Raw genomic sequence first — 17,881 nt, 5'->3', positions numbered from 1 at the left:
TCTTTATTACTATAAAATTATGGTAATAGTTATTAACACAAATTTAACTTATGTAACAAATAGATTTTCATGTATTGTTATAAAATAGATACATATTTACATGTTTCTACTTTTAATCGGTTTTGTTCGGTTTATTCGGTTTAATCGGTTATATACCAAACCATATCCAAATCCTACGGTTTTTATAAAATTATATCCATTCGGTTTATATGGTATATACCAAAACCAAACCATATTGTCTATTTCGGTTCGGTTTGGTTTTACCATATTGAACAGCTCTAGTTGTACTTAACTGGTTCAGAAACTATAGATGAGCAAAAAAAACTTGCATCAATAATGTAAGCAAAAAAACTTGCTCAAAATTATATCAATTTTTAAAGGTTGCATATTCGCATTCTTTAATCAGTTCCCCAAACATAGCAAGGCCAAGCACCTTAGACTAGAGAGCTAACATTGAATGTTAATAACAGGTAACACGAACCAAAATATTAGTGAATGTGGCTTCCACTTTAGTATGCCACCGTAATAAAAAAAACATGTGTATTACAGCTACTTGGAAGCTATACATCATCTTGAACGGTTAAAACAATAACCAAATATGTATATATATTTGTATTCACAAGGCGTGTGCTAAACGTCCTGTATCTTATTTCTCTTGCTCATATCAAACACCCATTATGGAGACAAGACAAGAGGCTTACTTAATCATCCTTAAGAGTTTGTGATACTTCAGAAGATGGTTTTGATGCAGTAGGAATGTAAGACCATGCCAACGCCGCGCTTCCTAGAGTAATGGTTGCTGCAATTGATCCCCATATCCATCTCTGCCTCTTCTTTCTCTTCTGCCTCTTTCGTCGTGCCACCTCTGGTATCAACAAAGTTGGGGATCAGATTCATACAAACAAGAAAGACGGAAATGACTAAGAATCATTTGATTTTTTTTCTATTACCTATGGCCTCTTGGTTTCGCTGGGACATTTCTCGGTTCACGGCTTCGTAGTAGTGTACTCGGTCAGACAATCTTGTAATCTCAAAGTTCTTAGTTTCGAGTTTAGATTCCATCACCATCTCTGCCTCTGCCTTGGCCATACCTCTGCTTAGAGAGTCTGAGACAAACCTAGCAACCTCGAGTTGGCAACGTAGTTCTTCCGATAGGTTCATGTTGTTGGTTGACGTGGTAGGATTGATAGGAATGAACAGACCGACCTGAGCCAGCTGCTCACGGAGTTTCAGCCAATGTGTTTGTATCTGCTCTAGAGCTTCTTCTGTTTGTTTTCTCTTTTCAATTTCAATCAGTAAACTCAGCCTTATCTCCCTTAGTTCAGATTCAATGTTGTTAGCTGAAGTCTGCATTCCACTGTCGGTTGATAGTTCTGGAATACCAAGAAATGAAAGCTTTAACGTTAGGGTATAGGATTATAAATCACTTCCAAGTCATATAACATAACATAACAAGAAAGTGAGATTAAGATACATACCATCCCAAGCATCATAAAACTCTCCCACAGTGGTAGCAAGTTTCTGTGAACCATCCTCTCCTGCATCACCCTCTACCTCTGCGTTACTTGTAAAGCTTGCTGACTCACCAGGGTCATAGAAATCTTCAGACTCACTCTCCTTTTCTGCTTTGAAGACAGGCTCCGGCAGATTGTTTTCCCGCTCTAAACCATTGGCAGCACTATCCAAATCCGACTTCCCACTCCAACTCCCAAAAGGACCATCAACAACCCCACCAAAATCCTCTTCGGTAGGCTCACTTATAGGAAACGAGAACGAAGTAGACTTCCTCCGAGGTGAAGCCTTTACGTCTGCAGCTTCATCTTCCACAGTCTTCTGCTGGGAAGCCACATTAGCCTCGGAAGAGCTCTTCAAAAGCCGCGGCGGCCCGCGGGACTTGTGGTTGATGATATAAGGCGACGGCGGGAAGGAAGACGGGGAGTTAGGTAGCGGGATAGCATCAGGAGTGGCGTAGAGAGCAGGTGACATCTTAGGACGAGTGAACGTCCTCCTCCTCTCATTAAGTGATTTAGCTTTATCCACCTTTGATATTGGTGGCTTTGAATAATAATACTGCGAGTTTGTGCTTGGAACGGTGGTCTCGGCAGATGTGGAAGCTCCTGGCTCTATCATTCTATCCAAAGCAATAGCAGAGAAAGTAGGCATGGCGGCTCTGCATCATTCAAGCTTCACATCATTCAAAAAGAGACGAAAACAAACAAGATCGATCGTTTCTTCATTTTCAACAGAATTACAAATGAATAACAAGCACGAGAGATGCAATTACTAGTAGAGTTCTAAGGGATCCACATGTTCAAATCAGCTAATTGAGAAGGTGCAAATCAATCAACACCGTCGCGAATCTCGCAACCACAAAGCTATACCTAACGAAAAAACTTCATTCAGCAGAGATTTCTCGCAGAGGATATGAAGAAAGCAGCTCGCAAATCGAGAATCTAGAAGCTAACAAACAGGTCTAATAAGTCGAGAGAAGTCAATCGAATCTCTCAACAGAACAACGCCTCCAAGCTTCTAAAACCTACGATAAACGCAACCGAGAACAAAATCACAAGGCGTAGAAGAACAACTACCTCAGGAGATCTCCACGGGAAGAAGGTGAACGGATCCAACGGTGGATCCTTGTTTAGAAGAGAGGATTGGTAGAAGAAGAAGAAGAAAAGGAGTGATACGGCATCGTATAAGAGATGGAGAGGGAGAGGAGGAAGATGCAAACGAGACCTCACGCTTTGTCTCTCCGCTAATATTTGATTTTGAAAACCTTCCCCTATTCTTGGCGAGACCAGTTTCTGAACAGATTCGTTTTTTTTTTTATCTTTTAATCTTTATTTTTTTAAAAAATATTTAATCATCTCCGACTCCGCTTGGTCGTCGAACATTTTAGATAAACCTGTGTTTTAGAGAGACTTCAAAAGACGAGTTTAGCCTCTCACGGTATGAGTTAACGAGGAAGGTAGGCGCCATAAAGAGGGGGTATTATGTGTAAATTAATCAACGGTAGGGTTTCGAGAGTAGTTGAAACGGCGTCGTGCAAGGGATCTTGTTAAGTGGGTCTTATATGAACTGTGGTGGTCCTATCACGAATATTCAGTTACGTCTTAAAAGCGTTGACGTGGCGACATTAGGTCCTGGAGCAAATTTTTGGTTTGACCCCATGGCCCAATTTGTCTGTTCACGAATCTGTAAAGCCCATTTTGAAATAAAATACATTTAAGAAAGTTATTTTTGTCTTCTCCTAATCTGGAATTTGATATTTTTGGTGCCAATTCCTAAACATGACCCATGCAAATAAAGAGTTTTCAAACAATTGATAAAAAAAAATGTTCTTAGAAAATTATAAAAGAGGAGACTTAGGGGGATTGGTTGAACTGTAGCCGCAGAAAATTTAATTTAGAATTTAGTCTATAGAATTTTTGGATTTAGCTTTAAGTGACGTAGTTTTAAAATTTTCTACAGCTAAAAAAATGGGATTTTAGAAAATAAGATTTTTACAACCATTTTTTGTGTGTTTTTGCTGTAACTTTAGTTTTTTTGTTGTAGATTTAAAAACCAAGATAGAGTATGATTGGTAGTATTTAAGGCCGTAGATAAAAATTAAAGCTAAAATCACTTCTTATATCCCAACCAATCACCCACTTACTCTTCTTAACTATTTGATGAGAAAAAGAAATCAAATGCATTTGCCATTTTAAACTTTCTTTTATTTTAAATTTATAGCTAAATTAAAAGCTAAGAAATCAAGAATATAGGACATGATTCAAAGCAAACAACTATGGACCTCCTATATAATCATCAACGAATGTATTCGATTCTCATTAACATATCTTTATAAAATAAAATCATAGCATGTTTTACCCGACTTTCTCTCCTTTTGCATGTCTCATTCTGTTTGTTTCAGATGTTGAGGATGTCATTCTGTTCTATTTTGAACATTTAAAATATATTGTTCAAATTTCTCATTTTCATGTATGAACATCTAAGACATGGTTGGTTATATTTAATCTAAGATCTCTTTTGGCTTTATAACACAACATCATTTCATTACCACATAACAAAGCCTTTCAACATATAAAGCAACAACATGAAAGATAACACAGATGTGACACATGAGAGAAATCAACATGAATTAAGATTACCAAAAAAAACATGAATTAACCTATAACTTTCATGAGAGCAATCAACAATACACAACCGGTTACAACGAGAACACACATTCTCTTCATACTCTCTTTCGATTCCACCAACACTTTCACATAGGGATGTCAAATGGACTTAATGACCATGGGTTAACCAAAACCAAACTCAAATGGTCTGACCATATTAGGCCCAAAAATTAAAGTTGTCCAATTGGACCGAAACTTATTAACTCCAAATTAGATGGACTAAAACCACTTGGACATTCGTGTCCAATAAACCTAAAAATATAGAATTTTTTAAGTTGAGAAAAAAATTAAAAAATAAATAAAAATAAAAAAATAAAAAACATGTTTTCCCGCCAAATTTACAAAATCACATTTTCCCACCAAAACCATAAAATCACGTTTTTCCGTCAAAACCATAAATTCACGTTTTCCCGTCAAAACCGTAAAATCACGTTTTTTTGGCCAAAACCATAAAATCACATTTTCCGCTAAAACCTCAAAACGCATTTTTTCCGCCATAAAATCATGTTTTCTCGCCAAAACCGCAAAATCGCGTTTTTCCGCCAAAACCACAAAATCACGTTTTCCCGTCAACCCCGCAAAATCAAGTTTTCCCGCCAAAACCGCAAAATCATGTTTTTCCGTAAATTTACAAAATCGCGTTTCTACCAAAATCGTAAAATCGCGTTTCTACCAAAACCGTAAATCACGTTTTCCGCAAATTTGCAAAATCGCGTTTTCCCGCTAAAACCGCAAAATCACGTTTTCCCGCTAAAACCGCAAAATCACGTTTTTCCACCAAAACCGCAAAATCATGTTTTCGTCAAATTTGCAAAATCGTTTTTTCTGGCTAAAATCGTAAAATCACATTTCTCACATTGTATATGTATTTTTATATAAATTGAGTATGAAATTATATATTTTTTATAGATTTAATATATTAAAGCAGCAATTTTATTTGGATCCCGCGGACGGTCCATTTGGAATGATCTATTTTAGGTTTGGATAATTTGGACTATGTACAATTTGGGCTTAAGAAATATAATGTCCAATAGAGTGCTTTGTCCACCCATTGGACATGGACAGCCCAACTGACATCTCTACTTTCACATTCGTGTAGAATCTGATTTAGAACTTCATTCTAAAAAATGATATCTTAACTCTGTGTGGACGCTCTATGATAGTTCCGAAGGAGAAAATAGATCTTCACCCCTACATGAGTTAGTAAAAATGACAAGTTCATAGTTGGGATCCATCTTTTGAATCGGAGCACAGGAATGGTTTTGTTTTTTATTTTTACTTTTTTTTTTATGATAAAATGTGAATTGTTCATTATAAGATAATGAACAAAGGTACAAATAGAAAGCTTGAGAAAGCAAAGATTTGTAGAGATCCCCAAAAAAGTGAAAATATCTTTAGAAACAAAATATAGGACTCATGATGGTTCTTAACAACCGAATTACATGTTGGATCCTTCACAATGGTTTTTCCCCCTCATACATATATATAAAACAATATAGAACGTCTTTATTCATCCTTCCTTCATTGATTCTATCTGTAATGAATCACAGGTGCGTTAGAATTCGGATCCAACACACCTCCTTCCTTCACATACTCCATATACCTTGCAAACTCCGGTTTCGCCGTAGCCAAACTCTTCTTACTCTTCGTCTTCTTCTTTTTCCTCTAAAAACGAAATAAACTTAGCAAAGGATGAACAGAACCACCGGTTGGTTTCTTCTTCTTCTTCTTCCTCTGAAAACGAACATTGAATAAATTTAGCAAATGATGAACAGAACCACCTGTTGGTTTTGACGTCGGCGTCTTCGCATCTTGAACCGGGTTTCTTGAATTACCATAAACACTAGCCGGAACGCTCGTGCCCTTCTTTAATATCGGTTCTTCTTCCATGAGCTTTTCGTAGCCGCCGTGGATTTTTCTTGTGCTCATGGCTCTAAACATGGTAGTATTGTGGGAAAAGGTTGAGTTTCTTTCGTTAGGTGTGTTCTTGTGTTTATTTGAGTACGTAGGACAAGTTTGCTTTGTGATATGAAAAGGAAATATCATAGATCTGTTGACTTTTATACATTGTTTTTAAAACCGGACCAACCCGATGGTTGGACCGGGTTCGGCCATGAACCGGTTATATAGCCGAGTTGGGTCCAGTAATTAGTTCGACCATGAACCGACTACGTCGATGGATTGGATTTCAAAGTTATTAAACCGATAAAAGCCACTAATACTATCAAAAATCTAGTTTATATTTATAATATTTTATGTTTAAAATTTATTTATATTTTAATTATGTATCATATTTAATAACATTACTTTAAAATTTATATACTAAAAATATATTAAACCAAAGTATTGAACCAGGTTTGACCCGGTCGAACTATATTAAACCGTGACCCAAAAAAATTTCGGTTCAGCTTCCGGTCCGGTTTTAAAAACACTGCTTTTATATATGTGCAGATATCCACAACTAACAAAACTAGGCCTGAGACGGATCGGGTATCCGGGCAATTTTAAGATATTCGGATCCGGATCCTTATCCGGCGGATCCGTAATTTTACTATCCTTATTCGGGTCCGGTGTTCGCGGATATCCGGGTGTCGGATATCCTTCTAAAAATTATAATATCCGGCGGATATCCGGATCCGGATTTGGATCCTTAAAATAAATAAAAAATAATATTAATATATATAAAATATTAACAATAATTTAAAAATAAAAAAGATAAATAATGTTTTTAATTATTTCTATGTATAATATTACAAAATTTACCTAAAATTTATATATAGTATTATAAAAATGAAAATTTATTAAATAAAATTAGTTTTTATATATAGATATTACTATTTTTGAAGTAATTATTAATAAAATTTACGGATCCGGATATCCGGACTAAAAAATCAAGATATCCGGATCCGGCTTTGACGGATCTAACATTTTACTATCCGGATCTGGATTCGGCCTCTCCGGATATCCGGATTTTCGGATCGGATCCGGATCGGATTTCGGATCGAATCCGGATCTCGGATAAAAATCTCAGGCCTAAACAAAACTATATATGTGTATAATTTAATAAAAAACCATGTGTTAGTGTTTCACCCACATGATCTATACAATTTGTCCCTATTTTATCGCCGTTCAATTGTGTTTTATGCGGACTATTACGTCTACATTTTTCAGACAATTCATTAAATGGACAATATCATTAGAGTTTAGGCTCAACTTGTCGTGTTGCAAAACGAACTTTCTTTGTCTTATCCAGATCCAACAATTTATCCTAGAAGGAAGAAAAAACGTTGCAAATTTGTCGAAATTAACCTACAAGATCAAAGGAAACACCTCTTAAAAAATCATTTGCAAAGAAACATCTGAAGCACTTGTTTCCAAATCGACGTAACGTCTACTAGGATTGAGTTTGATCATATAAATCATATTCTCCTTTTTGTTTAGAACCTCTTTTGAAGTTAGACTTGGTCATATATAGCTATTATATATTTGTGTTTTTGTCAGCATCTTACGACTCTAAGCTAGGATTGGGAGGTAGAAACGAATGGATAGGAGTGCAGAGAAAGAAGAAGACAAATGCAGAACATAACTTTCTCCTTGTTGTGCGTCCTGGCCTGGGCAAGAAGTGCTGCTTTCTGGCTATCTTCCTTGCTATCTATTCCCTGCCTTTACCCTTTAGTGGCAACAAATACGCTAGAAGGGTCAAAATTAACATATTTCTTGATTGCCTTTACCCTTTAGTGGCAACAAATACGCTAGAAGGGTCAAAATTAACATAGTTCTTGATTTTTGACTTCCACAATTACAATAATCAAGTCTCAGTTTTTTATAACTAAAAGAGTCAAATTAATGTTAAAAATACGCTAGAAGGAGGGGTCGAACCTCCGACCTTGTGGTTAACAGCCACACGCTCTAACCAACTGAGCTATTCCAGCTGATTTGTTATTCCTTTAAATCATTTGCTTCCTATAGCGTTTCAGTTTTAGGTACAAACTTTATCAATTCATTGTAACCACACACAGAGACTAATTTTTAAGAAAATAATAGCACATTAACACAATAAATCATAGCATAGATAGACGCTTCTGGTTTCAAGATTTGCACCTACAATCCTATAATCTAGTCACTATTTCATACTCAAAGCAATTTTAATGCAAAAAAATGAAACAGGATTTATTAATTTAACTTTTGCAGATCACAAATGTTACCATTCCTCTTCATTGCTTGCTTGTTATTATGCATCCACACTCTGAAAACCTGTCTCCTCAGATTCACCGTCCTACAAAACTTATCAATCTCTTCTTCATCTTTCTTTTGAATACTCCACCCTAGCCTCTGTGCAAACTCCTTCATCTTCTTCTTTTGTCCTTCGTTAATCTTTGTCCTAACCCTTTTCTTCTTCCTCATAATCATCGTCAGACCTTTTCCATCACTATTTTGGTTCAATATCTTCTTCATATCCTCGCTCGACGATGATGTCCTCCGTCCAATCTCACCCGTCGGATACACTCCACGTGGATGGATCGCCTTGTACGAGTTGCTACTACGGTAAAACGTCGGAGATATTAGCTCTTCTTGTGTACTGTTTCTATGTCCGTACACTTCCTTCCGGTGGAAACTCCGGTGGCAGTTGCAGGCTGCGCATTTTAGCGCACCTGGAGTGCCCTCTTCTCCTCCGGGCATGAACTCGCAGCATCCGTCCACCACCTGTCCTCCGGTTAAGGCCGCGTGGTTCTTCTGACACTCCTCGTACTTGGCTGCTTGGTCGGAACGCGTCCTCGGTTTTTGGTTTTCTTTCTTGATCAAGAATGGATCTGAACCGGGTTTGGTTTTCGGATCCGGGTTGGTATGTGGTTTTGCTTTTAAGGTTATTGTTGTGGAAGTAATTGCATTGCACTTTCCTCCATGCTCCATTGTAAAATTCTGACTCTAAAGAAGATACATTTGTATTTAGCAAAAAAAAAAAGAAGATACATTTGTTAAATTGTAATAACCAACTTATAATCATAACTAATGCATGCAAATAAAAAAAACATCATTGCAGTTTTGTTCTTATTTAATTTGGAATTAAAGAGGAAATGTTATCTGATTTTAGACTCACCTGGAGGTATTTAAAGAGCTTACTGTCTCAGCAAAGACTAGAGTGCAAGATGAGATTGATATTGAAGAAGAGGGAGAAATAGAAATGGTGGTGGTGGTGACGTGTGTCCATCTGTTTCCTTTCACCCATCAAGTTTAATTTCACATGAAAATCCAAGAAAATATCGATTTTATAAAAGAAAACACAAACCTACTATATTACTAGAGAGAGAAAGATAGAGTGTGTATGTGTGGTGGTGCCTCTTAATTTGGAGACATTGTCATATGCTATCTCCCACCACCTGCAACTTTGGCCCATCTCCCATTATTGCATTTATATATTTTTCTCTATTTTCTTTTGTGATGATGTTATTGATGTTACTAACTAATGTGTGTCTGCAAAAAGCCCTAGATTAGTCAAACAATTACCAACTAATTACGACATTAGCATGTGGTGAGAGATGAAGAAGAAACTTATTGAACTAGTTCACATTTCAATTTTAGAAAATTCAATCAATAATTTTAGTTTAGTTGAAATTGTGTCATGTGATCGAAAAAATCAAATTTGGAAACGTGTGTAAATTAGTTCACTTTTTGCATATACATACATTATAACATATCATAAAAAAAAATTTGTAAACATAAATTTTAATTCAAATATCCACTAATTGTAAAATTATAATTTATGTCCATACTATACGCCACAAATTATATATCCGGAATAATTGATCTTACTATTTTTATTTTTATTTTTTTGTCAACAATTGATCTTACTATGAATATGAGAAATTATACTATTATCAACACTAAGTGCGGTGGCTTGGGGTTCCATGGAAACTAATTATATGTACTACATCTTCAACTTCCCATACCAATGAAATTAGGGTTGCTTTAACAACATCTAATCAGAGTTAATCCTGCGTCTTGATTGAAAGAGAAGACATGTTAAATAAAGTGTGAAAAAGAATGAAAACTGGTCCACATAAGCACAAACAAAGACCTGCACTTTTATTTATCTCCACATGTCTTGTTTACAGATTCTTTGTTTCCCACAGCTGTGTTGCACTTCATGATGATCTTCTTATTTACCAATCAAATTTACTGAAATTAATGATAAAAGATTTGCCGTACAAACTTTCAAGAGGTTGATCATGGTGCGTGACATCTTTGAACTTTAGTAAATTGTCTCCATATAGAAAACTCCCCAAGTTACAAGAAGCAAGCATTGCGCCCAATACTTCAGAAATGCTGCTCTTGTTGATGATCATATATGTGAGTCTGTGACATGGCAAAATCAGATCCAAGCTGCGGAGACATTGGCCCAAGCTCTATAGAAGGTTGGATGCAAGGAAGTGGGATAAAAAAAAAGAAGCCATGCTATTGCTCTCTAAGCAAAGAATCCTAGCAAAATGAAACTAGATTTGATACATTCCGTACGCACTTCCACATAGAGTTACAAATGGGGTTTCTCTCACGTTTTCTAAGTTGCAAATACAGGAAAACAAAACAAGGACAAAATTCAAGATTATCCAGCAAGTGAAACTTGGAAGAGAAGGGAAGAGACAACAAAGTGGTGGGCGTGGAATAGCTTCTTCGTCAGAGGATACGATTAGCTGTCCTGGCCGACCCAAGTGGGTCTTGTTTGCGAAGTGATCCCAGATCAATTACAACCAATCACAGTACGATGATTGATGCTAGATTTAGAAGTTTCGGTGATAAAAGATAATAAAAACAATCAGTCATGCTATATATAATATATAGAAGATACTGCGACTGATGGTTATATTCCATTCGGAAGAAATATGTTAATCATAAGTCATATACCTAGTCCGGAAATTTACTTCAAATAAATGTTTAACTTAACTTCGCATTGAAGGTTTCTAAAACAAATTCTACTGAATATAAAAATGAAATAAACTGAATAGTGGAGAGAGATGGTGAAATGGAAAAACATGTATGTTCTTTGAGGTACTCGAATATGCAGAAAATCTTTTGTCTACGTATCACTTTCTTATTGCTTTAATTTTCTATTTTGTTTTAAATTTATTTAGATAATGACATATTTATAAACATAATAATATTTAATTTGGCTAGCTACCCTTGGGAGTACCAAACCACTAATGGTGTTCTAAGTCCTATATACACATATATATCAATCAAATATATTTCCTAGCAAAGCATTCACTGGAAGAGAGGTCTTATTATTATCAGCGCGATGTCTTATGAGATTCGATGAGCCTCCACATGTAATGAACAATTGACATGTTCCTTCAGCAAAAAATTTAGGGCATTCCATTGGTAATATTTCAATGTGTATTAATAAAATACTGCTATCTTCGTTCCACACAGATAAATATTTTGGAAAAAATATAAACACAGAGTATATTACTTTTTGTGTGTTTATATTAATTTTGTGTTTTCTATCAATTTTTATTATTAAGTAATTCTAAACTGTAAATTAAAAAATTGAGTTTATTGAAGTTATTTTGGTTTATTCTTATTGAAAATGAGGTATTTATCATACAAATTAAATGTTTTTTTGTGTGAACAAATGAAAAATATATCTTTGTGGATAGGATGATGTAATATACTCGATATTCATAATTAGAATACTAACATAATTTTATAGTCATACTTAAAATTTAAATCTATACTATTAAAGCAAAATCCCTAATAGGATTCTGCCATTAGTTTTCAATTTATTTACATTGTCATGCCATTGCTTATTTTAAAGATCTTTTCAATTAATTTCACTCATTTAATAAGGAAACAAATCTTTTGAAAATAATTTTGTTTACATAATATACAAGTTTGTTTAGATTATTTGTAAATAATAAGTGTTTAGTTCGTTTATAAATAAGCAATTAATTATTGCTATTAGGTAGGTGTTTTTAACATTAAATCATTTATGGATTTATTTACACTAACATATCTCATTTTACAGCATGAATTTTTCTTTTCAGGTTATAATATAAAATCAGTTGGAAATTAAACCATATAAATTTTATTTAAATAAAATGATTACTATTTTCATAGTATTGATATTTCAAAAAAAATCGGTTGTTTAGTATTTTGAAATACAGTTCGATAAAAATGAAGTAATTGGAATAATTGATAAACATGAAAATTTATTGGGTTAGAAAAATTTATTTTCATTATATAAATTACATAATATTATATAAAATAAATTATTATAATATTCATGGCATCGAAAACATATATATACCAAAATTAAAAAAATATGAGAATAATTAATATATTTTTTACATAGTATATCTTTAGAATGAGTTAAAATTTAATATAATTTATAGTATATATGTGCCAAAAATAAAAATATTAACACAACAAAAAATAAAATATCAAAAATTAAAGTTTTTTTAGAAAATAATCCCGCGATTTGAAATCGCGGGTCAAAATCTAGTATTAATATTATTTTATATTAAGAATTTATCAATGGAATACCCTAAAGTTTTTATTGGAAGGACACGGAGATGGCAAAATCGGTCACTGGTCCGGTTATGATCGTCAACCTCATTACATTAGCAATATTAGTCATTAGTAATCATCTATAAACCGACAAATTTATCATTTAGCCCGAAACTTAGTTGGGCCTCATGCAATATCGATTGGCGCCTAATTAACCCAATAATATGATGCCAAAAAAAAAAAACCCCCAATAATACTTTTTCTGTTCAGTTGCAAATTGCAATATGTTAGTTTCGTCGTTAGTGATAACTGATAAGTGATAACAAATATATATGCCTGATCAAGTTCTTAATTGGGCACATTTTAGCCCAATCACAAACTATTTTTTTTCAACTAAAACATTTTATTTTATTGATGCATAAAACGGCAGTCATCGAGTTTCTAAAATTGATAGGGAGGTATGAATCAAAGACCACTGATATAGTGAGAAAATCGCCTTTCATTGTTCGTATTCTACAATTCTATAACTAAACTTGAATACGAGGAGGTTCGGTTTTGTCTATGTATAGTGTTGCAGTTTTAAGTTGGTAGGACCTCCGTCAAATATCCAGTTAAGAATAAAATTATCACATTTGAACTCAACTAGATCATAGCCCAAAGACCATGATGCCCGGAGTGTCCAGATCAGTGCCGAACATTATGATTCTTCTGATGTAAATCTTCCTTGAAATTGCCTCATACCACCATCAATGGACTTCCCATTATGATCACGCATTATCCAGCCTAGCCCTGATGAGCATCTGCTATGCATACTATGACGTATTGAGTTGTTTGATTCTTTATTCTGCTTCATATGCAACCATTCCCTTATATACTCTACTGTCCGCTTTTTAGAGTATTCTCGTGACTAATAAAAACCAAATCGTTACGGCTTTCAATAACTTAAAAGTTAATGATCACACACGTAGAAGTAAAATATCATTTCACATCGTGGAGGCTGAATAAAGTTGAATATCTGTCGACGACGACGAGAGAGAAAAATATAATATCATAGTGAGATTTTTGTGTCATCGTGCAGAGTAGATTAAAAGCTAGTAGGATTAGTACAAACAATGTTGCAGAATCGGTTCGGTAAAATCGGAAAACTTATAATAAAAAGAAAGAAGATATTCTGTTGAGCGCATATTGACACGAGCAAAAGGTCAAGATGATGTAATTAGAAAAGGACAAAACGACGGTCAAAATATAAAGGAGGAGAGAACAGAGCATAATACGACAAAAATAAATTCATTAAATCACTACAATGCTCTGATCCAAACTGAACACACAACAGTACCACAGACATGAGTCATCCCACATTGGTACGATCAGAATCTAATCTCTTAATTCGACGATCAGATTTCAATCTTCACTACCATTCAGCTGACCCTCAATGTTTTATTTTCTCATTTAATTTTCTTATTTCAACCAATTAAAAGAACACAATAATAATTAAAGTCTCAGTTGTGAAATTCAGGGAGTCAGGTGAAACTGAAACTTCTCCGTTTTAACCACAAAACTGTATACATTAAAAGAGTTATATCCTATGTCTATATTTTTTGGTCTGCGTTTTCTTTCATGTACATCACTTTTGTACTAACACTCGTGATTGATTACATGAATGTAATATTCAGTTTGGACTTAAACAAAGATTAGGGTTTATATATTCGAACTTATAATAAAAAGGACTAAAGAGAGAGAAATTTCCATAAGTAGGTTTATATCCGTAAATCTGCAATAGAGAATGGTGTAAAATAGATAAGAACAAAATTTAGGTTCACTCTAGGGTGAACCTTTAAATTCACCCCACCATTTATGATCAATCAAAGTAAAGCATATATTATTAATTAAAAAACATTAAATTAAATAAAAAATAGTTATAAAAAATAAAAACGCTAATTTTAACAATCTCTTTTCAAACATTTTCTTCGTTTTTTAAGAAAACGAGACATAATAAATAATTAAACTACAAGGATATTTTAAGAATCTAACGTCAATTTCTCTTTCTTTTTCATCTCGTAAAGTCATTGACAAGACTTGCCCTATCTGCTACATTTAGCCTCCACGAAAGAAACGGAACGCCGCCGTGGCTACCGTCAGAGTCACCGTTATTATTAGCTCCAGGGCTGCTGTAATCATCCATGAACCTGATCTCGTTTGCCGGATAGTTGCACGGAGCCCTCTGCGTCGTGTGCTGAGCCCACGAAGTACCACTGTTGTTGTGACTAGTGGTAATGTTGTAGCTGGCGTTATGATGTCCGTACGGATCGCCTGCTACAGGTGAGGCTCCGACGACGGCATTCCCTGAAGCCGCCGTGGTTCTTCTCTCTTCCTTCTTGAAACGAATGCCGCATGCGTTGCATAGGGACTGTAAATTCCAAAACCATCCATTTCATTTAACAATCAATATCCCAAAAAATAAAATAAATGGAAATATTTCAAAAAGGGGATGAAATGTCTCCTTTGAAAATCTTTGTTTTTTTCTTTGTTATTTATATGAGGTTGCATTTGAAATTTAAAAAGTCTACTTTAAATAAAATTTGTGGGAAATTAATCACCTTATTTAACCATCAAAATCCTTACTTAATGCTACTTTCGATATGAAGTTATATATATACAGTAAAATATCGGTTAAAGAGAAGAAATAAAAGATAACCAAGTTTCATGTGTTGATTATCAACAATAAGTAGTATTTTATAATGATTTATTGGAAATTAATCACCTTAGGGCCTCTAGGACCATTTCTCCAGAGTGGAGTCGAAGTGGTGTCACAATTGGCACAGCGTCGGGCGAGGAGAGAGTCGCCACCGCCGTTACCGCTGGGGCAACCGCGTGTTGGCTTGATGGGATTACCAGTGGAGAAAGAAGGGAAGTCAAAAGACGGCTTCGTATTGGAGTTGTTGTTTTTGGTGTGAATCAAGTCCCAGAAGTTGGAAATGCAAGAGGAAGGACCATAGGAAGTAGTGCGTCTGCGATTCTCATCCTCCTCGCAGAGACGTGTGGAAGGAGTGCCAAGAGATAGAGTGCAGTCAACGACGGAGGAAGAGTAATAATCTTCGCCGTTCTGCTCGTAAACGCCGGCGTTTGAGTTGTTGTTGTTGTAGCAGCAGCTTTGGCTATGGTGGTGGAACATTGCGCAATAATGACAATATTGCCCCTGTGTTGAAGTATTGTACGGAGTATGCATCATCTCTCTCAACACACACACACTCTCCCTCTCTAACTTTGAAAACCCTAAGTGTAAATTAAAAGAAGTTAAAGAAAATATGAAGAGATCAATCCAAGTAGTAAGTTCTCGTTGGAGTGAAGTGAAGAACGGAGAAGAGGGCACACACCTATATATAGATTATAGAATTAGAGGTATATATGCAGGTCTTTAGTAAACGAATAATTAAAATCAATAGAATATGTAGGGACTAGCTTTTTACGAAGTAACTAGATTTTGAACCGTCCTTTATATTTTTTGTTTTACATTTTTTTAAAAATTTAATTTTCATATTTGTGTTTTTTGTAATCATATTTTTGTTTTTACTTCTAATTATATTTGTGTAATTTTTTTTAAAAAAATTATAAGTAATTTTTTAAATAATTGTATTGAATTTATGATGTTGCATAACTATACACTTGTACTATAGTCATTTGACACATTAATTTGGCACTTTATTCTTAAACAGTTATAACTTTTTCAAAAAAATAACAAAATATAGTTACAATTTTGTTTAGTAATTGAATAGATACAATTATATGTTTTCACTGAATTTTCATGAATTTATTTCATATAATGATAATAACGTTATTATTACATATAGTAATTTGTCATGCAATTAAAAATAAGTTTTGTAAATTTTGACCCAATGTAAATGAAAAGGCTCATTTAGTTGTTAAAACCCCGTTGTATTTATTTAAAATATTGTGACTCATGGCCCAATTGTTAAACAAAAACCTAGAAAACCTAAATTTTGATCCGCGCTTTGTAAACCTGGGTTTATTTTGAAATTAAGAAAAAAATATATATGAATTTCTATATAAAATATTGTATAGGTCTACGCACATTTATCTGAAACCACTAAATCAGAACCGAATTCATAAATAATCAAGAAAAATCATATATATATATATATATATATCACGACAGAACTAATCCGCAAACCCAAATTTTAAGAATAAAAATTGTATACCTACAAATATTAATTATATTTAATTATAATTAACCAAATATACCTAAAATGCTATTTATTAACCGAATTACTGGGATACTTTTTAATCCAAAACCCAACTCTATATTTATACTGAAAAATCTGGATTATTCGTTTTTTATATACATTATGCAAAATTATCCAGAAAACTGAACTGGAACCAATGTTTTGAAAATCGAACCGGATATTGATTTGTTATGCTTACTGGGACTGGTCAAACATGTTCAACCGGATTTTCAAAAATTTACAGAATACTTAGTTTTTAGTATATTTTAAATGTAAATTATAAATATGAACAGAAATAATATAAATGACCAAAATTATTTTTGTAAAGTTATTTCTATAAATGCTATAGAAAATATAGCAAGTATGTATAATAAAAACAAAATAACTGTGAGTAAGGAAAAAAAATGATTTTGGTTTACAAACGACTAAAATCAGGAACTAATCAAGAAATGTCATTTATGGTAATTATTAAGAATCAAAATTAATCGATTATGCTTGGAATTGGTTGAACCGGATTTTGTAATTAATAAACATGGGAATAAATAATATTAAATTTCAGTGGTCTGGTGGCAAATGTTGTTGGCTCAATCGCTTAAAACATGATTAACCCGGGGTTTTTAAAGTGAGGTTCTTATCGGAAGTTAAGAAACTGTTTTTTAACTTTTAACTAAAAAAACTAAAATCTGGTATGCTCTTAGTTCCCTGGTTCTATACGACAAAAACTTGTCTTGCGTTTTTATTTAATTTATCGTTTTAATGTGTGGCATAATTGTAATTTTTGCATCATCTTCCCTTGAATCTTTTTTTAGGGTTTGACTCTGTAAATCTATTTTCATGGCGGTCATCAACTATTTTCCTGTAAAGTATCAAATTGTTGTGTGATTAAGTATTAATTATGTCTCAAATACATAGATCTGCCATAAAACATCAGTTTTAAACATTCTAAACTCAAAAAAAAAT

General features: G+C 33.9%; 4 protein-coding genes and 1 non-coding gene across 7 annotated transcripts in view; 1 reads left to right on the top strand and 4 right to left on the bottom strand.

Annotated features, from left to right (window-relative positions):
* Positions 1-769, top strand: part of LOC106301651 (lipid phosphate phosphatase epsilon 1, chloroplastic-like) — a 2,164-nt gene extending 1,395 nt beyond the window's left edge. Inside the window, exon 5 of the mRNA XM_013738104.1 lies at positions 699-769. Coding sequence (XP_013593558.1) covers positions 699-705 — 7 coding nt within the window. The 3' untranslated portion in view covers positions 706-769. The remainder of the gene's footprint in view (positions 1-698) is intronic.
* Positions 1-2,838, bottom strand: part of LOC106301650 — a 3,368-nt gene extending 530 nt beyond the window's left edge. The window contains exons 1-4 of one of the 3 annotated variants that reach the window (XM_013738102.1): positions 2,589-2,838; positions 1,479-2,170; positions 951-1,373; positions 699-865 (exon numbers count right to left, since the gene is read on the bottom strand). In XM_013738102.1, the coding sequence (XP_013593556.1) occupies positions 702-865; positions 951-1,373; positions 1,479-2,163 (1,272 nt within the window). In that variant the 5' untranslated portion in view covers positions 2,164-2,170; positions 2,589-2,838 and the 3' untranslated portion in view covers positions 699-701. Of the gene's footprint in view, positions 1-444; positions 866-950; positions 1,374-1,478; positions 2,185-2,588 lie in introns of those variants that run through there. The other 2 variants (XM_013738103.1, XM_013738101.1) reach the window with 2 other exon arrangements.
* Positions 2,839-8,036: 5,198 nt separating this feature from the next.
* Positions 8,037-8,110, bottom strand: TRNAN-GUU. The gene has a single exon. It is a non-coding gene; the product is annotated as a tRNA-Asn (tRNA).
* A 79-nt stretch (positions 8,111-8,189) lies between these two features.
* LOC106304202 (zinc-finger homeodomain protein 7-like) lies at positions 8,190-9,479 on the bottom strand. The gene is made up of 2 exons (XM_013740598.1): positions 9,277-9,479; positions 8,190-9,104 (listed from the first exon to the last, which is right to left on the bottom strand). The coding sequence occupies exon 2, from the start codon at positions 9,087-9,089 to the stop codon at positions 8,352-8,354; it is 738 nt and encodes a 245-aa protein (XP_013596052.1). The 5' UTR covers positions 9,090-9,104; positions 9,277-9,479; the 3' UTR covers positions 8,190-8,351.
* A 5,158-nt stretch (positions 9,480-14,637) lies between these two features.
* LOC106304744 (GATA transcription factor 18-like) lies at positions 14,638-16,037 on the bottom strand. The gene is made up of 2 exons (XM_013741139.1): positions 15,442-16,037; positions 14,638-15,087 (listed from the first exon to the last, which is right to left on the bottom strand). Exons 1-2 carry the CDS (start codon positions 15,907-15,909, stop codon positions 14,731-14,733), a joined length of 825 nt encoding a protein of 274 aa, XP_013596593.1. The 5' UTR covers positions 15,910-16,037; the 3' UTR covers positions 14,638-14,730.
* Between the last annotated feature and the right edge of the window lie 1,844 nt (positions 16,038-17,881).

This window comes from Brassica oleracea, chromosome C7 (assembly GCF_000695525.1).
Source record: "Brassica oleracea var. oleracea cultivar TO1000 chromosome C7, BOL, whole genome shotgun sequence".
Lineage (NCBI taxonomy): Eukaryota > Viridiplantae > Streptophyta > Magnoliopsida > Brassicales > Brassicaceae > Brassica > Brassica oleracea.
This window is presented reverse-complemented; position numbering and strand designations above follow the sequence as displayed.